The sequence below is a fragment of the Marmota flaviventris genome, chromosome 18, assembly GCF_047511675.1.
Source record: "Marmota flaviventris isolate mMarFla1 chromosome 18, mMarFla1.hap1, whole genome shotgun sequence".
Taxonomy (NCBI): domain Eukaryota; kingdom Metazoa; phylum Chordata; class Mammalia; order Rodentia; family Sciuridae; genus Marmota; species Marmota flaviventris.
Genome location: NC_092515.1, coordinates 35813667 through 35837840, shown reverse-complemented (window position 1 = coordinate 35837840; position 24174 = coordinate 35813667). Strand labels below are relative to the sequence as shown.

The 24174-nt window shown below is 50.1% G+C and overlaps 1 protein-coding gene across 1 annotated transcript in view; it reads right to left on the bottom strand.

Moving 5' to 3' along the window:
* Slc6a2 (solute carrier family 6 member 2) overlaps nucleotides 1-3067 on the bottom strand; it is a 35396-nt gene extending 32329 nt beyond the window's left edge. Inside the window, exon 1 of the mRNA XM_034635973.2 lies at nucleotides 2800-3067. Within this exon, the coding sequence (XP_034491864.2) occupies nucleotides 2800-3067 (268 nt within the window). The remainder of the gene's footprint in view (nucleotides 1-2799) is intronic.
* Nucleotides 3068-24174: the final 21107 nt, after the last annotated feature.

The following is a 24174-nucleotide window of genomic DNA, read 5'->3' as shown; positions in this document are numbered from 1 at the left end:
CAGCCTGCCTCCTGTTCTGAGATGGCTGTGGAATTGTACATGCCTGTCCCAGATGCACGGCTAGAAATACTGCCTGTCCCTGGAGATTGCCCCTGCCCCCTCCATCCTGGGCAGCTCAACTCCAAACACAGCCCCTCTCCACTGAACCTTTCCTTAAACCAACTCCTTAAACCTTTACAGCACATGTCCCCTCTCCCATCCATGTCACTCATCATCATGATGATGATAATAAAAAAAGCAATAGCCACCTTTGCTAGGTCACACTCTGGGCCAGGCTCTCCTGCCTTTGGACCTTAAGCACCCTTTAAGCTGAACACCAGCACTTCAGATTGACAGAGGAGGAAATAGAGGCTTGGAGGCTCAAATAGAGGCTCAAACCACCTGGCTAGAAACTGGAGCCCTGGACTCTACAGCCAAGATCTCCACGGTCCAGGACACCAGGGCCCCTGCACATGATGCTTTGTTTCCTTAGTCATCATTGTATCTCGGTGGTGCTTTCTGGATTGGCTGCAGGTCTCTGAGAGCCTGGACCATTTCACCAATTTATCTATTCCACAGGAGTTTGTTGGGCACCTCCCACCACATTTCCAGAGTCTAGCTAGGCCTTATCTTGGGCATTAGAAATCCAGAGATAAAAAAAAAAAAAAGAAAACAGTCACAGTCTCTGCCCTCCAGGGCTCCGTCCTGTTTGGGAGACAAGACCCACAGAGAGACAAATGACTGGGCCACTCTGGGCCATTAAGGGGCTGGTTAGCCGAGGACAGGGAGCTTCTGGCCAACTTCACCTCAGATTTGAAACCTGGGACCAATTTGCTCCATTTTGTCCCTGAGGCACCTGGTCTATTGTCCTGCACACAGCAGGTGCTCCGTCTGTACTGGTGGCAATGGCAGAATGAACACAGTGTCAATAAAGCCCCAGAGTATTTATCTAGTTCAGGTGTCCAGTGGGCTATCTGGGGTGCATTTAGTTTCAACAAACATGTGTTACAAGGAAAGGGACTTATCACAGCATGACAACGAGGACCTTCTGAGTTTCAAGCTCCTGGCAGGCAAAAGTTCTGGTTCATTCATCTAGGTGACCCAACAGAATCGAGAACTGTGCCTCTGACTGAGGGGACCCAGATAAATATTGCTGATTGATGACAGAGGCTTCTGCTGTCTAGGGACAAGTCGTCTCGGACGGTCACTGAGGACAGGCCGGCTGGCATGTCCTATGGTCTCCCAATCTGTCTTTCATTCATCATCTCTCTGTCTGCTAAAAATATTAAGCGGCTGCATTTTCTTCTTCCTTGGGTCCCAAGGGACAGAAAGCTCAACTCTGCCCTGAAACCCCTGAGGAACTACAGAAGGCAAATGTGGAAAAGTCTCACCTCTGGATTGAATTTTCTTTTTTTTTTTTTTTTTTTTTTTTTAACCTTTCTAGGGTAGCCCATGGCTATCCTAGAGCCAGACACAAGGGCTGAGCCTGCAGAGTAGAGAGGGCCCTCCATCAAGCCCCTGACCCCAGCTGCTCCTGAAGCTGAGGACTGCTGTCCCAGCCACCTTGTCTGGAGCATCTGACAGTGACAGACTCATCTCAGGAAGTGCTAAAGGAGATCTTGGACACAAACCCTCATCTGTTGGCTCCAACGTTGGATCTACTTTTTCAGGGGGTGGGGATTGTTTCCATACACAGCATCCTCTGCTGGTGACCAGCCCCTTGATGCAAGCACTGATCACTGCCCATCCCCAGACAAATGTCCAGAGTACACACGGAAGCCAAGAACTGGGAGTGCTAGGCCCTGTGGGACAAAGTCATGCACTTTCCCTTTACCCAGCTCCCTCCCACTGACCTCCCTCAAGTGCTGGGCCACAGCCACAACCTGGAAGGATGGTCCAGAGGATAGAGAACTTTCCAGAACTGGACCAATGTCTTCCTCTTACTTTCCTGAGATCCCTGCAGGGCATCCCATAGCTCATCCCTGAACAAATGGTAGGATTGGGGTGACTTGGATACCCCAGGAACAAGGGCCCTTGGGAAGGAGCTAGTCTTTAAGGACATAGCCTCTTGACTCCCAGGCTGCTTCCAAGGGCTCTGCCTTATCTTACTTGATTGGACTATTGGTGATCTCCAGGCTCCCATTCCAGGGCAAGTGGTAATCTGACCACCCAGCAGGAGGAGCAGGGGACAATTCCACTGTCCTCTCCAGGCCCCTCTCCCACTCGGCCCTGCAATGTTCCCAGGACCTGTGGAGCTAGAGGCTTCACCCAATTACCCAGGACTCCCACCTCAAGGCCCAGGCCAGCTTGAGGCATCTCTTGACCCAATCCTACAAGGGGGGGGGGGGGGTACACACGGACCCCTGCAGCAAAACAACTGTCTCAGATGCCAGAGTCTCTTTCAGGCTTCCATCAGCCTGTGTCTCAACCCAAATCCTCTATCCTCTCCCTACCCAAGATCCCTGCCCCAAGGCTCAGAGTGTTTAATCACCTTGCATCACAGGCATTCCTGGGGGTCCTTCCAGAACTCTCCAAATCTCCACCTCCTTTCCTGGGGACCATTAAAGGGTCAGAGCTCCTCACTCAATAGGTGCCCCAGATCCATCCTTTCACCCCTGTCCCTGCCCTGGCCCAAGGTCCTTCCTCGATTTCTTTCTTCCCCTGGGGCAATTCTTTTTCCCTGGGCCTGTCTGGTACCTTCCTATGCCCCAGACTTGCCCGTGTGTCTCCTCCTTCTTCCCCCACGTGTATCCTGGCTTCCCTACCAGCCACAGCAGGTAGCCTCCGGAGTTTAAAGCCTCAGCCCCACCCCGTGCTCACCGCCACCATTCTTGTAGCAGAGGTAGGGGAAGCGCCACACGTTGGCCAGGTCCACCGCGAAGCCGACCACCGACAGCAAGAAGTCGATCTTCTTGCCCCAGGTCTCTCGGGGCTGCGCATCGCTGTTGCGGGGCGCCAGGAGGCACTGGACGCCGTTGCGTTCCTTCACCACCAGCAGATCCGCAGTTTGGCAAGCGGGCAAGGACTGCTCGGGTTCAGGGTCCTCCCCGCTGGGCTGCACCTGCGGGTTCATCCGCGCCAGAAGCATGGGTGCGGCTGGCTAGAGGGACTTTCAGCGGTACCGGAGACACGCAGAAGCTCTGCTCGTATCAAAGGAAAAGAAGTGGTCACTTGGTGAGGGCGGGGCGGGGGTCCTTCCTGTCTGTGCCAACAGAGACCACTGGGGAGATTGGGATCGGCGCGCGCTGAGCGGACTCGCGGTTCACAGAAAAGGGATTACGTCTGTTGGAAAATATTGGATATAGAGGTTGTGACGCGCACCATTGGGACAAAACTCAGAGGTGGAGACCGCTTTGGACCTCCCTGTGAGTCCGACTGAAGAAGACCCCGCAGCGCTCTCTCTGGTTCACTTTCTTGCTCGTGCTCGCCCTCAAACAGCCGGGTCTGGACATACCAAGGCTGAAGTTTCCCGCGGTGACAGTGCCCGTTGCGCTTTCCGCCCTCCTCCCCACAGCGGGTCTTGGCCACCTCCAACAGCCCCAGGAGCCTCTGCACTCAAACTTGTGGGCACTCTAGTTCGTGGGCGTCAGCCTGGGTCTGTCTCCCTGCACACCTAACCCGGTCCCGCGCGCAAGGCGCACTCACGTGTGGGGCAGCAAGGGGACCCGGGTGCCTTGCGCTCTGCCGGTTCTGGGGAGTGAGCCGGGATTGGGCTCCGCCGCGTGGCACTCGGGCGCGGCCAGAGGAGCGCTGGAGTCCGGGGCAGCCGGCGGGACGTGGGCTGGCTGGTTCTGGCCACGCTGGGCGGGGGCCGGCTTGGTAATGTAGCCTGCGCCCCAGGTAACGCGCCGATTGCATTAGCCCAGCGCCCAGCCCGCTCTGTCTGGAGCCTGTTAGCACTAATGGAGACTGACAGCCGGGGATGGGCAGGGGCGGGGGCGCCTTGCGGGCCAAGGGCGGCCAGAGCGGGCTACCCGAGGACTCAGGGGACCCGGGAGCGCACTTTCTCCATCCTGTGCTGGAGCGCTCCAAAGGATTCCGAATTCTCACCAGAAGACGACAGACTCCTAGAACTGGGGTCTGAGTCGCCTCAAAGAAGGTCCAAGAAAGGACTGGACAAGGGCGACCTGTGCGCAGCCAGCGCTGTCATCCGCAGCAGGCCACTTACACTACCTGCTCAGTGGGGACGAATGCTCTGCTCGCGGTCCTGGACTCCAACTGGTGGTCTTCGGGCCGTTGGGTGGTTTTGACGGGCTCAGTGGGCGGAAAGGTTACTGTCTTGAGCAGTGACCTTTGAGGTTGTGACCCCTGTTTTATAAGGTGAAGAACTGATATTCATCTATTTAGTCATTAGTTCACCCTTTCTCTCATTGGTTCTTGCCTTTTCCTCCTACTTGCTCCTTGAGGCCCATTCGTGGATGACACCACCAAGATTCTTGATGACATGGAGTTGATATTTAGTCCGGGGAGACAGGGGAAAACAAGAAACATAACAAACACATTATGTAGTAGGGAAGAAGGTCACGTGCACTATGGGGGAAAGCGCGGCAAGGTAAGGGGATGGTGGGGGAGGAGTGGGGTCAGCAAACTCTAGAAGGTAGGGTTTAGCAAAGAGTTGGCCACTTGGTGGCTGACTGCCTGGTGGCCATTTGCTTACTTATTCACTTGTCAGGTGATTAATTTATTCATTCATGACACCGGATTCATGATCACTTGCCGCCGGCTTCAACAGAGCAGGCTGGAGGAGCTATGGGGAGTTCCTGCCAACAGGGAGTTCCCAACCCAGTGTGTAAAGAGAGTGTCGCATCTTAGTATAGTGGGGACTGATTGTAACCATAAGAGTATGGAAGTTTGGTAAAGCTGGATGGGCAAGTAAGGGGTGGTGTGGTAGGAATTTGGATAAAGCCAGCCACACTGCCCTCACCCTGTTTTTAGCATCCAAAGATAAAACCCACCCCAGGACTCTTACACTTGCTGTTTCCTCTGCCTGAGTTACTCAGATCCCTTCCTAACCTCTCAAATCCAAAAATACACTCTCCGTCTCAAACACACCACCCTATTTTTGTTCCCTTCATGACATCACAGTCCAAAATTATTGATTCGACAACTCCCTTTGGGTGTCATATGAACTCCACGAGAGCAGAGACTTTGTCTGATACACCACTGTGTTCCCAGGACCTGTGACATACAATAATACAGCATCAGTTAGTAAGTGAGGTGAATGAATGAGACGGAAGGCAGAGGGCAGGAGACCAGGGGAAGCGAGGAGTAGAGGTTTTAGGATAAGATCTGGGAACACAGGTTCCCATCCATCAAGGCTACTTATCCCCTTTGGACTATGGACCACTGTGAGAAGTCTGTAAGGAAGAGTGCTCAGAATCATCTTTCCAGTTTCCAGGTTAGGACACTGTGGCTCTGAGGGCACAGTTATCTTAGTTCCCACAGGTGGGAAGTGGCAGAGTTGAAAAGAGAACCCCGGTTACCTGGCTCCCACAACTTATGGTTGGAGACACTTGGGTCCCTCCTGCCCTCCACCCCCTGCTCCATCCATCTGATTATCAAACTCTGAGACTCCCATTCCTAAAAGCCTTGCAAAGCCCACCCCCCCTCCCACAGCAGCCCAGCAGAGGGTCCTCATGTCTCCTGACTGGTCATCCCACGTCCAGTATCTTTCCAGCCACATGATCATCACCAGCTGCCGGGATTCTTTCTACGACTCAAGCCTGACCACCTCATTCCTCTGCTTAAGACTCCTCTGAGACACACCAAGACATCAATGTGATTTAATTAACCTTGGACTCGAGGTAATTTTATTTTCTTCTTTATGCTTCTTTGTAGTTGCCAACTTCTCTACAATGAGCAGTTGATATTTTCGCAATCAGGAAAAGAAAACCCACAATTTTCAAAAACCCTTTTCATCTTTCCAAGACAATATCTAAACATGTTCAGCTGTGTCGACAAGATTCGACTTGTCTGGGTAACCGTATCTTCTGCCACTCTAATTCCTCATTTTCACTAAAGATTTTGCTACTTCTGACACATGCAACATGGGAAACTCCATGAATAGTAGTTCCCTGAACTCATGCTTCTTCTTTTATGCATTACTAAATTTTTAAATATGCTATTTCCATCTGATTGTCTTTATGGAGAACTCCTATTCATCCTCCAAAACCTCCTACGTCACCTCTGAAGCCTTCCCTGATTGATAACCGTCTCTCACAACAGAGTCAAATACCTTTTGGCTGCTTTTATACTGCTGTATATATTTGTGTAGTTCAGTTACACATAGGACTTCCCTACCAGGGACAAGGACAATGCTGGATGTATCCTAGTATATAAATAGTATCCAGAAAAGGTTTATAAAACAGAACTAGAAGAGATCTCATTCTTTGATTGGGTTGAGGGTGGTTTTGTATTGGATTCTTCTAGAAGCAGAACCTGAAGCAAAGATTCAAATTCAAGTAGTTTATTTAGGAGGTAGTTGCTAGAAGCATTGGGAGAGCATTAGGGGAATGAGACAGGAAAGGGAAAGAACCCTCAACAGAGGGTAAATGTTCGTTAGTGCTGGGGGCATCTGGTATGTCTGCTGCTGGGACCTTGGGGACACAGAGTATGGCCCGGAGTCGTCTCATTTAGAGGCAAGGAAGCTGGCGTGTTGATCCACCTGGGTGGCACCTGAGGACTGTCTTTCCCACATTTCCAGCCTACCTGACATGGGGCAATCATGCTTCTGCTGCCAAGGAAAGGCTTCCCACAGAGTCCCAGACACTTGCAGCAGGAAGCTGTAGGGTCCAGTCTGCACTGGCGAGGAGGGTGTGGGCAGGGCCCTGGAAGAAGTACTCGCTGCAGGGCCAGAGGAGCCCCCCCCCCCCCCCCCGCCACCCGCAATATGCACAACCTCAGAGGACCAATCAGCAAGAGTTCCTTCTGTGGTTTCAGAGACATCTGGGATATAGCACCGAGGACACCAGGCTGAGGTTGAGCAGAAGGGAAGGCGTCTCCTACATCTCCGGCCCAGACTCCCCGCTCCCAGCTCCAAAAGCCATGGGGCCATGTGGCTTCTCCTGGTGCCCTGCATCCTGCCCCCCAGGCAGCCTGAGGGCAAGTGGTGGGCAGGAGGCTGGAGCATTATCAGAGCTAACATGGTCTCTGGGGAGGCGTCACTTCCACTTACTATGGCCCTTGGTGACACAGGCCATGGGATGCGCGGCAATGGCTGGTGCTGTGGGTCCAGCCCTGGCCATCTCCCTGCAGACACCAGGGGCCTGGCACAGGGGGCTGGGTCCTCAGGGTACAGTCTTCACCTCCATTGCACCAAGGGGGAAAAGAAGGGGAAAGAGGAAAGGAGTCTGCCTCCTGCCTCCCTCCCTCTCCCCACTCCTTTAGGGACATTAGATCTGTTTCATTGCAGTTAACTTTCCCTAGGGTCATTGGTCATTTATTCAAATTGTGCAATATTCACAAATAGCATGAAAGTTTCCTCATCACAAGACCCCTCTGAGCTGGGCAAGTGGAGCACGTCTGTACTTCCAGTGGCTCTGGAGGCTGAGGCAGGAGGATTGCAGGTTCAAAGCCAGCCTCAGCAACATAGAGGTGCTCAGCTCCTCAGTGAGACCCTGTCTCTAAATCAAATACAAAGTAGCGCTGGGGATGGGGCTCAGTGGTTGAGTGCCCCTGGGCTCAATCCCTGGTACAAAAAAAAAAAAAGAAGACTGTCCTCAGCTGAAATCGATCTCCCTCAGGGCACTTTGACTAAAGCCCCCTGGGGGATCCTCGAGGTGTCCATCCCATCCCGATGTGACTCAATCCCTAGAGTCTTCTCCCTAAAGTTCTTAGCCCAGCTGACCCCATCCAGGTACTGGCATGTCTTCCACTGTTGACCTTCACAAGTGTGTCCTCTGTCTGTGTCTCCCCCACCCCCACCAAATTCCACATGCCTTCATCCAACAGGAGACTGGACATCTCCATGTGGGTAATAAAAGGCCCTTGTAACTGCCCATGTCCAAAGCAGAGTCGTGGAGGTCACCTCCCTAACATAGGCACAGGCCGGCTTCTCTACCCTGCTCCCCGTCCCAGGGAACGACCATCTTCCTCCCTCCCTCAGGCCAAACCCCGGAGTCAGCCTGGACTCTTCTTCTATCACTGCCACATACGACCCTGCAGCACACTCTGTGGGTTCCAGGTCATGTCACATCTCTGCATCTCTGTGCTGGGGTGACTTCCCTGTTCTAAGCCACCATCTCCTGCTGGGATGACATGATGGCCTCTAAGTAGCCTCCTCGATTTCTCCCTCTGTCCTTTGAAGCTTGAGCCCTACACAGCTGCCAGAAAGACCTTTGGGAATGAGTTTGGATCCTTCTCCCCCCAACTCCACCCCCTCTCTCCTCTCTGTCTCATTCAGAATAAAATCCAAGTCCTTCCAGGGCTGATAGGAATGAATGACTGAACTCATCCTTGGGTGGACTTGGCCAATGCATGGGAAGCCAGGTGGAGCAAGAAGAGCAGGGTGCTGGGGCAGAGGACAGAGTGCAGGTGGTGTGGCCGAAAGGGCTCCGGGCTGGGAGCCGTCACCCAGCTCTGATGTGTTTGGAAACTGTGGTGGTGGTCAAGTCGACCAGCAAGGTGGGCAGCACCGTGGAAAGACGGAAGACAGACAGTGCCCATGTCAGGAGAAGAGCCCCGGAAGGAGACAAGAAGGTGTCCAGATAGGAGCTCAGTGTCCAGGAAAGGAGGAGCTTTTCCCTCCCTTCTGAGTTCCTAGACACGCCCTTTGACCATGATCGTGAAGGTGATGGGGACAGAGTCTCACACCTGGATAGTGTTCCTCTCCAAGGCAGAGGGGGTTGTGGCTAGTTGACAGGGATGAGCCATGATCTGCCTGGCATGAGGTCTCTGTCCTTCTAGGAACCACAGAATAAGACAAAATCTCAGAAATCTTCATGCCCTGTTGTCTTCTGTCAGGAGACCAGATAGTCCAAAGGTAAACACATGAATGTGCAGAGAGGCTCAGCATTTCTAAATTTACGTATGAAATTTATCATACGTAAGAAAAAGTTTATATCCCAGGTGTGACCAGTCCTCAGTTTAAATAATAGTAATTATTATTATAGGAACCTACAAGAACTCACCCAGTTCTCCAGTTTAAGGAGGATACATCCATGTTCCACAGGTCCCCTGTGTCTCTCCCTCAGCAGATTCCTTCACCTCTCTTCCCTCCACGGAGAGGTCACCCCTGTCCTGAATTTAGCAATCCCCAGTTCCTTCTTTTTCTTTATAGTGTTACCACCTATGAATATATTTCTAAACAATACTCTGTTTAGTTTTATTCTTTTATGAACTTCATATGAAAGGCCTTACAGTGTAGATATTGTCCTTGAGTTCTCTGGTTCACTATAATTTTTTTAGATTTATTTGTGAGCATGGGGTTGGCCATAGTTGGCTTATCCTCATTGCTGTACGTATTGGCTCTATTGAATGAATAATCACAATCGTTTTACTTGTTCGATGTGAAGGACATATGTATTTTTGTCTTTTTTCTAAAACTTTAAACCAGGCAGTCTATGATGTCGAGATGTCTCCTCTATACACGTGCACAAATCTGTCCAGGGTTTCTTTGTAGAAGTGTATTGCTAGTTTGTAGGGTAGGTGTTTGTTTAGCCTTACCAGGTAATGTTAAACTATTCTCAAAAGTGCTTATGGCCCTTACACCTCTAGCAGTATATCAATTCCTCACCTCTAATTTCTTCACCTCCTCACTAACCTGTAGTATCCAGGCTTTTAACTTTGGATTATCTTTTGAGTATGAAATGGTGTCTTATTCTAGTTTTAATTTCATTTCCCTGACTTCTAAAGACACTCAGCGTCTTCTCACATGCTGTGGCTCATTTGTGTTTCTTTTTCCTCTGTGAAATGCACAATTTTTTTTTATTGGCTTGACTTTTTCTAATTCACAGTAGTTCATCAAATATTCTGGTCCTACTAACCTCTGTCCAATATGTTGCAAACACCTTCACTTGGTTGTGTTATAGCCTTTTTTTGTTCTACTGAGGGTGATTTTCGTAGATTATTATTTTTTACAATAATTAAATCCTTTAAATATGTATGTCTAATTTTTAAAAGTCCTTTCCTAACTGATATTTTCCTAAATTATACTTCAAAATTTGAGAGCTTTGCCCTTCATATTTACGTCTTTAGTCAGTACCAAGAGTTCCTTTTTGGGTAGGGTTGAGGTAGGGATTTCAATTCATTAATTTTTATGCAAATAACTGAAAACAAATTGTCCTCATCCAGTCATTATGCAGTTAACATCTCTGCTCTGATCAGCAGAGAGTTCTACATCTTTAACCAAGATTCCTTCTATGTTTGGACTTTTCCTGGGCTCTCTCTTCATCTGTTTATCTGTGCTTGGGCAGTACCACACTATCTTATCGGATGGAGCAAGGATCTCCAGCTCTTTTTCTTTGGAAATGTCTTGACAATGCTCCTCCCTACAAGTTTCAGAATCAACTCAGAATTTTTTGGAAGATTTCATTGCAATTTAACAGTGACTGCAATGACTCTATAGATCAATTCGGGGAGAATGAATATCATTACAATATTCAGTTTTCTCTTCCAAGAACAGAGGTCACATTTCCATGTATTTGTCTTCCTTAATGTATAACACATTTTAATACAGTTTTGAGATTAGATTGTATCAATAAAATATGGGAAAAAAAACAGTTTGGGGGTGATTTCCAGATTCCCATAAAATCACCACCCTTAGTTATCTGTGCTCACCCTTTTTCCTCAGGAAACACGGTTTTGTGGCTTCACCAGTAAAGCATCTGGGACCTTGATTCTTACAACTACCTTCCTACCCTTTCCACTGGTGTCTACACCTGGGAAACTTACAGGCTGAGCTTTCTCTGCAGCCTGGAAAGACAGATAAAAGCTTGGCCTTGGAAGGCACATGGCCTGAATTTCAGTCCCAGCTCCGCCACTAACTATCCATGAAATCTTGACCAAGTTCCCTTTTTTCTCTATGTCTCGGTTTCCCTCACCTGTAAATTGGGAAAGATGATGAGGATGAATAATAGTACTTACCTCACAGAATTGTTGAGATGATTAAATGAATAAATATATACAAAGCAACTTAGGTAGCATATGGGTTATTGGTTTTTGGTACCAAAAATCTTTAATTCCTCTGTGTCTGTGGGAGGCAGAGATCTTGTCCATGATTTTAAATTAGGTTTATCTGACTTTAAATTTCAAGACTAAAGGCTGGGGTTGTGGCTCAGTGGTAGAGCGCTCGCCCAGCACGTGCGAGGCCCTGGGTTCGATCCTCGGCACCACATAAAAATAAATAAGTAAAGGTATTGTGTTCAACTACAACTAAAAATAAATAAATAATTTTTTTTTTTTTAATTTCAAGATTAGGTTGAAATAGCAAATGTGGAATGGTCTAACAATTATGAATGTGATCTTTTCAGTGATTTTATTCCTAAATAAAAGCTTGGTTTTAAGCCTTGCCTTTGATGAACTTCCTCTTCTGAGCCTCAGTTTCCCCACCTGTAAAATGGGGGGTAACAACACTTGTTAGGATAGTCAAGGGGTCACATTTATCAAGTCTCCATGATGCTGGGAGGAGTCATATCCTCAAAGGTCACTGCTTTTTCCTAGAAATAGTTTGCCTTTTTGCCACTTTTCATGCCAATCTAGCAGATTATTAAAAGCAAGGGTTCCCAGGCTCCCCTCCAGAAATTTGGATCCTGTGGGTCATCAGTGGGGCCAGGAATCTGTATATTTAGAGCATGTTCACTCCTGTTTTTTGTTTTTGTTTTTTTTTTATAATTCCAGAGTCGGGATATACATTTCATAACTGCTGGCCTGGCCCAGAGTGGCCCTAGAGGTTTGCAGTTTCTTTGTCCACCCTGACTCCCTTCTTCCCTAGCCCCAGAGTGTCTGACCACACCTAGTGGAAAACACACAGCCATTTCCTAGTTGAACTGTCTTCCCAGGGAGGTGCGTCACCTTTGGGGCAAAGAAGGGAGAAAAATGGCTTCACGCTCACTATCTAGGGGACCATCCTGAGGGCACCAGCAGCACCCATAGCCCCCCCCACCCCCCGAGCAGGTGTGTGGGATGGGCGTGGGATGCAGGTGTGAGCTGCACCCTCTTGGGGGTGATGCTCATGAGGTTGCAGCACAGTGAAGCCGGCTGGGGGTGCTGCCCTGGGTCTGAGCTACCCCTGCTCTGCTCTCAGGCTCAGGAGCTGCAACTAGAAGCCCCTTGGTGACGGTGGTGCAGTCGGGAGGCCACACTCTGTGCACCACGTGCACATACACCTAAGAAGGCTGCTGCTCCCCCTCCCCCAGAATGAAAGCTGGAGAGTCACAGAGCATAGGCAGGGGTACTAGGCACCGGGGCTCAGGACGACGGTGTGCTGACCCTCCTTATGGAGAACTCCATCACCCTCCTTCCTCGATCCTTAAGGGGCCCTGAGCTCTAGGGCCACTGTAACCAGCAGGTCCAGTGGCCCTCAACTCCCACTCTGAGTGGTGGTTAAATCTGGCTCCTACTTCCCAGCTGTGTCGCCTTTTGGGACTGATGTGTGCCTCTGTTTCTCATGTAGAATCTGCCTCACGGGGCAGTCGTGAGACCTCAATGCATCAGTGCCTGCAAAGTGCACGAGTGGGGTTTGGCACAGGCTACAGACACAGTGGATATTTGACGTGGGTCAATCCTTTATTAAAAGCTCAAACTGGCTCTAGGTCCCGTGGTGTGTGCTACTCACCACAGTGTTCACTGTTGTTATTCTCACTTGACAGATTAAAAAATGGGCGCGGGAAGAGGTTGACTGTCTTGTGCTAGCTTGCGGTGGAAAGGGGTAGGACTTGAACTTCGATGCAGACGGCTCCAGGGCACACGTTCTTGACTGCTATTCTACACCCGCGGCTCAGGAGTCCCTTGTCTAGTCCGCATTCTCAGCAGGGCCACTCATCAGATTTGGCTGGGGCTCTGGGCGGCAGTGTTTGATGCATTTCTGAATGTCAACAGGCTCTCTCTGAAGCCACCACCTTTCCTGGCCCGTCCTCACGGGTCTCACCTCCTCCTCCTCAAACCCTTAGGGCCAGCTCTCCCTTTACCTCTGGGACCCGTCCCCAACGCCATCCTGTTTCTCCTCTTCCACCCTTTGGCTACCACACCTGCCCAGGGCTTCAGCATCCGATGACCCCCTCACCCCCACCATCGTGAGTCTTCCTCCTGCCCCTTCCCGCCAGGGACTACTTCATGCCCCCCCGCCCCCCCCGCCGACTCCAGCAGTCACACAGGTGAGTCATGGCCCTAGGAACTCAGACCCTGGATCCTGACACTTGTCCCAAGGGCCTCTCCACATACCAAGCCCTCTCCATGGAGACATCTGTCAGACCAGAGGTGCTGCCCACCTTGAAGGGACGACAAACGCACAGGTGAGTCTCGAGGAGGAGGTAGAGGACCTGGAGCTCCAGGTAGAGCTTTAGGTGGCAGAAGGAGGGGTCCAGGTGGCACAGGATTCTTGGTAATGACAGAGAGCTATCATCTGGCCACCGCTGCCTGTCCCAGGGGACAGAACACACACGCCCACCTTCCGGAGCATGTACTTCCCATGGCGGGAGCAGCAGCCAGTTTCCACTGCCATGGGTGGGTGGGTGGGTTCTAGGTTGAAGTCAGCCCCGACTGACACTTGGCCCAACCTGTCAGGAGAGGGTGCATATTTCCATGGGAACAGCGAGGCCAGTCAAGTCAGGCGGTAGAGAGACTCAGGTCTTAGGATCTGCTGACTTGGAGAGGGACCTGTGGTCACTCATAAGAGACCAACCGTGAGACCAGCTCACAGTGGCACAAGAGGAAGCCTAAAGGCTGTGTCGGGGTGACATAGGCTGCCCTCCAAGGGTGTGAGTGCCCTGCTTCCAGAAACTTCCAAACTGAGCCTCCGAGTGACAAAAGTCACAGGGGGGACTGTTAACTGGGCCCATTGACCTTGGGAAGGACCCAGAAAAGGGGGCCATGGGAAGGAAGAGGGCTTTTCTTAAAATTTTTCCAAATTTTACTAAAAATGTTTTCCCTCTTTTTTTCTCCCTGACCTTCACCTACCAAGACCTTTCCTTCCCTGCGCCCTCATCCACTTGGAAGTGAGGACAGTCAGAGCTTAGAGGGATCTTGGGGCTCTTTCTCTGGGGCCATGTCTTAAGGCTGTGCAGGCCTCCTTACATCACTCTGGATCATTTAATTATGGAAGGAGCGAGGCTTAGTCTGGTGCTCATGCCCTCTAGAGCCTCTCTCGCCCCCTGGTGCCCATCTCGGCAGGGGGAAGCTGGCTTGAGTCAGAGACTTCTGGCCAAATCAGGGTCAACGAAGAATCTCCCAGCGGCTTCAATTGCCGCTGTGTGCGTGTGATTGAACATTGAGCCCAGGGGCGCTCTACCACTGAGCCACATCCCCAGCCCTTTTTATTTCCATTTTGAGACAGGGTCTCGCTAAGCTGCCCAGGCTGACCTCAAATTTGTGATCCTCCTGCCTCAGCCTCCTGAGTTGCTGGAATTCCAGGCAGGCACCACCACACCTGACTCACTGCATTTATTTTCAGTCACCATCTGTTTATAATTTACGTTTTACACTGTTTTCAATTTACGGTGGTCACAGAAATCTCTTTCATTATTCTTCACCTTTGGCCCAATTTTTAAAACTATGAGACATTGCACTTACATCAAAATGTAGAAAATAATGCAACAGCCAACCGTTTAGTTGAAGAAGCGAAAACATTAGAAATTTGGTTGAAGCCCCCATAACCCTCCCCAACCCTGCTCCCATTTCCCCTCAGCAGCCACTGTCTTTAAATGATGCTCAGTATTCCTGAGCCATGAAAGCATGTCTACACACACGCCTATAATAATTGACACCATATACATACACATAATATATGTTTAATAGCACATATTAGATATCTAGTGTACACATAAAATGTATAAATAGATGACAGAGTATTCCTAGGGATGATCAACAGTATATACAATATACCTAATAACACATTAAACATACAGTATACATATTAAATATATTGTATGCATCTATGTATGCATATAAAAGTGGTGCATGTAATATACTTAATATATACTATCTATATATGTGTATCCCTCAAGTTTTAAACACTTGTATAAACATACACTTTATACACTTGATCAGATACACAGAAAAGTGAATTGATTATGAGTGTACTTCTTACATAACGAATACACCCCTGTAACCACACCCAGGCTCCTCAAAACAATGATGAGCCCCACAGAAGCCCCCCTTGTGCCCTCCCCGCCACCCTCCCCGAAAGTGGCCACGCTCTTGACCTCTCCTGGCCCACGTTCGCTGTGCCTGTCTGAACAATAGGAGAGACCGTTCTGTGTACGCTTCAAGTTTATACAAATGCTATCATTCTGCGTGAATCCCTCTGCAGACGTTCTTGAGATTTTTCCATGTTGACACTTGTGCTTCCTGTGTAAAACAAATGTATTTAATTAAGGGGAGCGAGTTGATATAGGAGAGAACACCCTGTGCACAGTAGGACAACTCAAGCTCGAGGTGCCGGGGCGTAGGAAACATGGGCTAACCCCACACCTTCCCCTTGCACAGGTGTGCAGACTGAGCCCAGAGAGAATAGGAGGTGTCCTCAGGTTCCTCGCTGGGTTCCTGCCACAGCTGGAAGGAGGCTCTGGTCCCAAATGCCTGAAGCCAGAAACCTTTTCGATTATGTCATGTTGGCAAGAAACACTTCCCTCCACCTCACCCATCCGACAGCCGCAGACATCAACTCTATTTCCTAGCCAACGCTGGTTCTTAACCTTGAACTGCAGAAAGTAAACTGTTTGTTTTTTTTGTTGTTGTTGAATCGATTGTGTTAGAATGAAGCCAGAAGTTGGGGGCGATGCTGGGTTCGGGGGACCCACCGAGGCCGCTGTCCAGTTTCCCAAGTTATGACAAGGCTTCCACTCGGCAGCCCACCTCGGTGACCTATATTTTAATGTGCGCTATTAGATTATTGCTAATGAGACATCTTAGGGATAAAAGAATTATGCTCGCTGCCCAGGCTATGGCAAAAGTACAATTGAATTAAAGGCTGAAATCGTTTAGGACTCTGCGAGACAACCTGTCCCCCAGGCTGGGCCTGAATGGAGATATTAAGCTTTGGAAATTACACAGGAAAAATAAGTATAATTGATCTAAGGTAACTTCACTCGTCTAAATTAAATAATGTGATTGTTAGAGGCAGAAAGGCTCGGGATGAGGAGCCGGACGGAAAAGGCCCACTATCTGCAAACAAAGTTACAAGCCAAAGCCCCGGGGAATTGACTTTTCCCTGATGCGCTGAACACCCTCCTGAGGCTTCTGAGAGTTCACTTGGGCACCAGCAGGAAATGGAGCCAGTCTGACAGCCTCAGGATCGGTGGTCTGCCCAGGACCCTGACCACCACCTCATCTTCCTCATCCTCTGCCCAAGCCAGCCCATGCCCCAGGCTGGGTTGGCACAGCTCATGCCTGTCTGTGTTAGGATGGAAGGAATAAGGAACAGGTAGAAAGCAGACACACAGGAGGACAAGGAGGGAAGATTTCACTTCAGAAGTTCCGCACTCTGATCCAGGCCTATGACTCCTTAAGCCGGTCTCTTTCCCAGGCCTATGACTCCGGAATCCTGGGAAATCTATGAGTCTATGTGAGCACTGTCAAATAACACCCCTTCCCAGACAAATAGGTAGTAAAGAGAGAGATGATGATGATGATGAGGATGAGGAGGAGGAGGAGGAGGAGGTGTGTGTGTGTGTGTGTGTATATCTATTTGTACTGGGAATTCAACTCAGGGCCACTCAACCTAAGCCACATCCCCAGCCCTATTTTGTATTTTATTTACAGGCAGGGTCTCACTGAGTTGCTGAGTGCCTTGCCCTTGCTGAGGCTGGCTTTGAACTCACGATCCTCCTGCCTCAGCCTCCTGAGCCTCTAACAATCACATTATTTAATTTAGATGAGTGAAGTTACCTTAGATCAATTATACTTATTTTTTCTGTGGTAATTCTCAAAGCATGCACCACCGTCTCCAGAAAGAGAAAGATAATATTTTGAAAAACTTATTAATGTTAGGGGCCTTTCTAGCACTATCTACTGATAAAATGACAAAGATCAGGTCTACCTAAGAATCCAGCGATTGACCAGACCACCACTACGTGTCTTGAGACCACCAGACTGCTGTCCTTCCTACACAGCTTCCTGAACCTACCTCCCACCTGATTTCCTTTAAAAGCATGGCCGGGAATCCCCCAAATGCACCTCTGGCTCTCCAGGGGGCCACCCTCCTCCCTTGAGTGCATCTCCCTTGCTTTCTCTTGGAGTGCATCTCTCTCTCGAGATGGCCCACATTTCTCTAGAGCGTGTACAGGTTTTCTTCAATAAATCTCTGTCCATGCCTCTGAGTGGCCCCTGCTGAAATGCTTTTCTGTCATGTACGCCCAGGATGCTGCTGGTCTTGGGTCGAGTTCCCCCTTCTCTTCTAAGAACTCCTGGGACCTCTTATTCCATGACACACCAATCTGGGTCCTCCCCAAGGTCAATGCCATCCCACCTCCCTGGAGCAACGTCCCCGTCTCCCGTGCCATCAATTGTCATTGAACCACTATGCGTAGGGTGTCCACCTAAGGCCAGCTCTTGAGAGAAGACAGTGCCACTCTCAGAGCAGTGCAAGACCCCAGCTCCATCTCGGAGGAGCTCCTTTCTCTGGGCCCAGTATGCACCCCACTCTTCCTTTCTGCCTCTGACTGGGTTCTTCAAGGACGATGTTGACCTGATGTGGTTCATGAAATGGCGGACGCTGGCCTCAGATGTCTCCCAGGCCAGACCTCGACCTGCACAGCTGTGAGGGCTGAGATTTCTCACCTCCTCCACGTATGCCTCCATCCCCACACTCCCGGTCGCCCCTGGCCTCTGTCTGTCCTGCCTCTGGGCAGGAAATAGAGGGTGCTTCTCATGACATTCTAGAGCCCACTGCCCAAGGACAGTCTGGGGACATTTTTCTGATTCTGCAAGTATATAAAGAAATACACAAAAGCCAAATGAACATGCTCCACAGTTCTTTTCGGAAATGCTTGCCCCAGAAAACGGCCCTGCTCCTCCACTCCTGCCTGGAAGCCCTCCTGGGGCCTCTCTGAGTTTCAGGTGGACACACAGGGTCCATCTGGGGGCTGCGGGTCCCTTGATCAGTCTGTGAACTGAACACAAATAGCCACTGCTGCTGAGCACACCCCAAAACTCACTCTGTAAAACAAAACAAAACAAAACAAAAACAAAGTTCCTTTGAGGGTGTAGAGCAGGAGAAGCTCTTCCTCAAGATCCAGTTATTCACCTGGAGAGACCTTCCGTATGATTCCAGGGGTGATGATTTCTAAAGCAGAAGCGCAAGATCCAGGTTTCCCAGGACCGACTTCTTTTTGTGTGAACTCAGCAGAGAAGGCGATGTGACTGCGGCACCCGTCCACCTCCCCCATGGCTCTCGGCCCAGGATCCAATCTCTGGGCCTCAGTTTTCCCTTCTATGTAAATGGGCGAAGGATCTCAGCGTCCACTTCTGTCCTGATTCCCCATGTTCTTTCCAAGAGGGGCAGACGGAACGACAGACAAGGGGTGATGGGGACCACTTTGAGCAAATGGTGAGCCCCTCCCTTGCCCCTCCAGTTGGGTCCTGGCAGAAAGCAGATGAGAGAGGAGGGCCAGGGGCGAGGTAATCGGCTACCACCAGGGACTCCCACTCCAATGTGAGTAATTACATTTTCCTGGCTTCTCCCGTTGTCTTGGTCACCTGGGGTCTTTGCAAAGCATTTATTACTTTCCAATTGTCTGATTTCCTGTTCTTTATTTTTTTTAATTTCTTTTTGTTAAATTTTTTTCTATTACTTTCAGACTTTGAAATGAGTGCAGTGACTCAGCCATTGGACCTATGAATTCCAGGCTCCGATGTCCCACCTGCCCATTCCAACAGAAGCTCAGCTTGGACATGAACGCTTCCAGGGCAGCCACATGTAAACCCCTGTCTGTTCCCAGCCTGTACCTCTGAGGACCGTGATTCTGGATCCTTCCAATGACCATGTTCCTCTGTTGAGAGCTCCCAAGTCCCATTTCCACAGTAAAAAGAGAAATCTGAAGTTTCTGAACATTTTCTCTTTTTAAAAATTTTTATTGGTGCATTATAGTTGAACATATTGATGGGATTTATTGTTACAAATTCATACGTGCTCATAATATAACAATGTCACTCCCTGACATTCCGCCCGCCTCCCGCCCAACCCTGGGTCCTTCCTCTGCTGATCTTCCTTTGATTTTAGGAGATCGATCCACCCCCACCTTTGTCTTCTTTTTCCCTCTGTAGCTTCCACACATGAGAGAAAACACTCGATACTTAACCTTCTGAGTTTGACTCAATTACACTCAACATGATGGTCTCTAGTCCCATCCGTTTTCCTGCAAATGCCATTATTTCCTTTTTCTTTATGGCCGAATAAAACCCCATTATGTATATATACACCACATTTTTAAAATCCATTGATCTGTGGATGGATCCCTAGGCCAGTTCCGTCTTTGGCTATTGTGAATTGCGCTGCTATAAACAATGTATGCATGTATCACTGCAGTAAGATGGCGTTACTTCTTCAGGGTAAATACCGAGGAGTGACATTTGCATATATATATATGATCATGACCACAGATAAAGCAGGTTACTGAACATCACAAGTTGTTGCTATTAAGATAAACCACAAAATATCTGGGGTGGAAGGGACTTCAGAATTCATCCAAAGCAGCCCTTCTCTCCATGGCCAAACAGTGGTCATTTAACATGTTCTTGAATGCCTCCAAGGACAGAGCGCTTGCTGCTCCTGAAGGAACCGATTGTACCCTTAGACGTGTGAGATTGTTAGCAAGTTCTCCAGGTAAAAGGTCTTTCTCCCTACAGAGTCTACTTTCTGGTCCCAGGTTTAGCAAGGCCTTGGATCTCCCCACAAAGAAAAGTGATCCCTACCCTGCCAATACCTGAAGATGAGAATAACGGCTCCCTCCCCATCAGCTCCACCACCTGCCTGTGTTTTCTCCTCTCTGGGCCCCGCTGCTTCTAGGGATGTCTTAATAAGACACTGGTTCCAAACCAGAGCTCCTGCAATTGCCTTTGGAATTCAGCAGCTGCCAAGGACATCAAAGCTAATTGCTGAGGAGGCCACGGGGACACATTTCGTCTTGCCTCAGCCACTCGCTTCCTCAGGTCTCCTTGATCTGGTTTGCATGGATTGCGATCCCGGGAAATGCGAACATCTGCGCCACTTCACCGCCTTGAGAGATGTGCCTCTTCTCTCTCACCAGGGACAGGCCATCAGCCTTGGGGATCACTGGGGAAGGTGCCTGGGAGTCCCTAAGGCAGCTGTGGCCTTGCACAGCCAGATGTTCAGGGTGGATTGCGGAAGGAGTTACCTCTGATCCGGGGAATCACCAGCCAGCGCCTGGCGGCCAACTGGAGGCCGCTTCCTGTTGTATTTGGTCGGCTCGCTGCCGGGCACGTCAGGAAGATGGACATCAAATGCCAAGTTTCTGGCTTCTCCCAAAGCATCAGAAGTCCTGTCTGGACCCTGAGTTTGGAAAGAGCCTGAGTCTTTCCGGTCCACCCTGGACTTCTTACTCCTGCCTGCCTCGCCTTTCCGCCCAGCCTCTGGGTGTTTGAGACCTTGCACCCCCTGTCCTTGACACTACTCCCACTTGGCATCAGCACTTCCCTGAGAAACTTAGCACTTGGCCCTTCCGTGAGCATCCGGGACTTTCCACGCCACCCACTTAGCCATGGCTGGCCGTCCACCTGAGCTCCGACCTACTGAGTAGGAGCAGTTGTTTCATGAAGTTCCTGCTCCTGCCCTCTCCCTGCCTTCGCACATGCCCCTCTGTCGCCTGAGGCACCCTCTTCTGCCCGCCACTTTCTTGTCTGCTAAACAAACATCCCTCCCGCATCACCAGCTTCCTGTCCTTCCTCAGTGAACAGGGCTGACCTTTCCTGCCTTTGGCTCCCAGAGCAATGTTTTTTCTATCGCTTTCTTTCTTGTTGGCTTTTGCATCTTTTCCACAGAAGATAAGAAGAAGCAAAGCTCCCGCTGAGAGCTAGTTAGGGATCTCCGATCTACACATGCAAAACAAGAAAACCATCTGATAAAACAATCTCTGTTAAAGGGTTACTCTTAAAGGTCTTTGGGGTTTCCATGTGGGCTCACGTTCATGGTGAACTTTAGGTAAAGGACAGAGGTAAAATTGGGAGGCAAATGATAAAAAGTGAGACTGGCTGGACAAACCAGAACTGGACACTAGAGTGACCACTTGGGAGGGGACATTGCACCTCTTGTGGCTGGGCTCCGTGTTGGGAGCTTGTGCAGCTAGATTGGGGCTGGCCCAGCTCAGTGCACCCTGAGGCCAAAAAGCCTGGCCCTAGTGACCCTAGTGACCTGGACAGAATGCACTGAGTTCTCTCCAGGGCCTAGCCCAGGATCTGAGACAGCTACACTTTGGGGCCCAGAACAACTTTGAAAACTTAAGCCCCAGGGTATCCAGGTCAGACCCAGAGGGTGCTTAGTAACAGACAGTTTCTCCACTTTCACAGGCTAGACACCAGCCAGAGACTGGGGACAAACTCAAACGGATCAGTGGTCTCTTCGTGTGGCTAGAGGAGGAAAGGGGTCCCATGAAAGGCTAGAGGAGGAAAGGGGTCCCATGAAACCACAGCCTTCACCACTTTGGGGGCAGCAGTAGTTCTGAGCCAAGGCTGGAGTTGGCATTGCTGCCTCACGGTGACCCACCTCTGTTCTAAGAGGGAAGACTTTGGTCTTATTTCTAAATCTTACAGACATAATCTTACCCATTGTTTTGGGAGTGAACCCGTGAAAACTTCAAATGCAGATACAAATGAGCATATCTTGACCAGATCTTGCCCAGTAGAAGGACCTTTTCCCCCCAAAATATGGAAGAAGAGAAGCTGGTTGCTTTTGAAACATGTTTTCTTCCTTTGATCCTCCCTCCCTCCCTCCCTCCTTCTCCTTCTTTCTTTCTTTCCTTCTTTCTCTTTCTTCCGTTCTCTCTTTCATTTGCCTACCATGGATCATAACCTTAGAAAAATTTTTCTCCCATACAGCCTCTTGTTAGTCCGTTCACTCTTGCTATAGCAAAATACCTGAGGCTTGATACTTTGTTTAAAAATGAGGCGTATTTAGTTTACTTTTGGAGACTGGACATTCAAGATCCGCTGGCCCCATCTGTTCTGTCTCTGGGGTGGGCCTCATGGTGGCTTCATGGAAGGAGCCTTGGTAGCAGGTCAAGGTCTTCCTGGGGTGGCTCCGTCGCTTTGAGGCACAGGCTCGTGGAGAAGCTCTTCCTGATTTATCTGAAGCTGGGGTACCTGAACAGTGGAGGGTGGGGTGATGCGGGTGACGACTGAGGAGGGTCTGGGGTTTGATCAGAACAAGAGGAAGCCTGAAGAACAAAATCTTGATCATCAGGAAAATATGGGCAGAAATAGGCACCTCATTCCTCCTGGTCAAAACCCCGGACAGAGGTCAAAGCCCCCGAGCGGCGGGTTCTCCTGGGGTCTGCATTCCTCACTGTGGAGAACGTCAAAGCTCTTCATCTGTGGGGTAAAGTCTGGAGCTGTCCACCTGGCCGCGAGCTCCTTCAGGCCCGGCATTGTTTCCAGGTGCCTCTCTCCCCTTCCGCCTGCCCACGGCCCTCATCCAGCCGAGCTGGTCCTCCTGACCCCCCAGCAGGCCCAGGCTTGCTCTGCCACCAAAAGTCTTTCTCCTCTGCTTGGAGGATCCCACTTCCTCAGGTCTCGGTCCCGTGCCTCTGCCCAACAGACTGGATGAGAAGCCCTGGCACGTGTCCCCATGGCACTCGGGAATTCTAGTCCCAGGCTCATCCACGAGTCATTAGGGCCAGATCTCGGTCACCATATACTCCCGGCTGCCAGCCCCGGTCTCTGGGCTTGACTGTCCGCTGGGCGTTCAGGTGTGACCCGAGGTTGTACTAAACAGGAGGACGGAGTAGGGATGGAGGCCCTGGGTCACCTGAGCCACCTGCACGTCGCCCCGTTGCCCCGAGACAGCAGGGGCACTCACTTCTCCAGGGTCCTGAGGACCTGGAGGCCATTGCTGAAGCTGGTTGCTCTGTTTGGAAATAAAACACTAAAAGTCTGTGCCATCCCTCAGGCTGTTACAACGGAGCACCACGAGCCAGTGGCTTCAAACAATGGCAATGTGTTCCAGAGGCCAAAAGTCTGGAATCAAGGTGTTGGCGGGCCATACGCCTCCGAGACCTGTAGGTGAGCCCTTCCTGGCCTCCTCCAGCCTCTAGGTGGAAGGAAATCTTGGGTTTTCTTTGGCTCACAGCTGCGCTGCTCCGATCTCTCCCTCCATCACCACGTGGCCATTTCATTCCTGTGTGGACCTGTGCCAGGATTTCTCTTTTGACGAGGACACCAGTCGTATTGGATTAGGGCCACCCTGAAGGCTCCTCTTAAGTTACACCAATAGCATCCTTATTTCCAAATAAGGTCCCTTTCCTGAGGTGCTGGGGGTTAGGACTTCAACATCACTTCTTGGAGGATACATTTTCCCCCATACCCAGTACCAGGATCTCTTTCGCTTCCAGCTATCACTGTCTCTTAGCTGATGGCCAAAGGTTGACCTCAACAACAAAAATCAACCACGCTGTTGCCACGAACGAACCAAGGCCAGCAGAGCCCTCAGACCCTTCTGGTCCACCCAGAGGTCCATTAAGGGAGGGCTTGACGAGCAATCTGTGCCATTTGCTGATCCTGTTTCATCCGTCTAGCTCGACTCTGGCCAGGATGTCCTAGTTCCTTAGACCTGCTGGTCCTGGGGGCTGAAAGAGGATGGGCGGAATCGTTTCAGGGTGCCACGTTCTCTTCCCCTCTTAAGGAAGAGTCACTGGTTCAAGTTGTGCCAAGTGTGAGCCAGAAGCTGACTGGTGGTTCCTCTGAGCTCAGCTGAAGGACCCTTGACTCAGATGATGTCCTCAGGTGTGGTCATTTCTCACGGGACCCAGCTTCAGCCTCAGACCCCATCCCTTCCCAAGTCATACTGTGACATTTAATTTTTCTAATAGACTA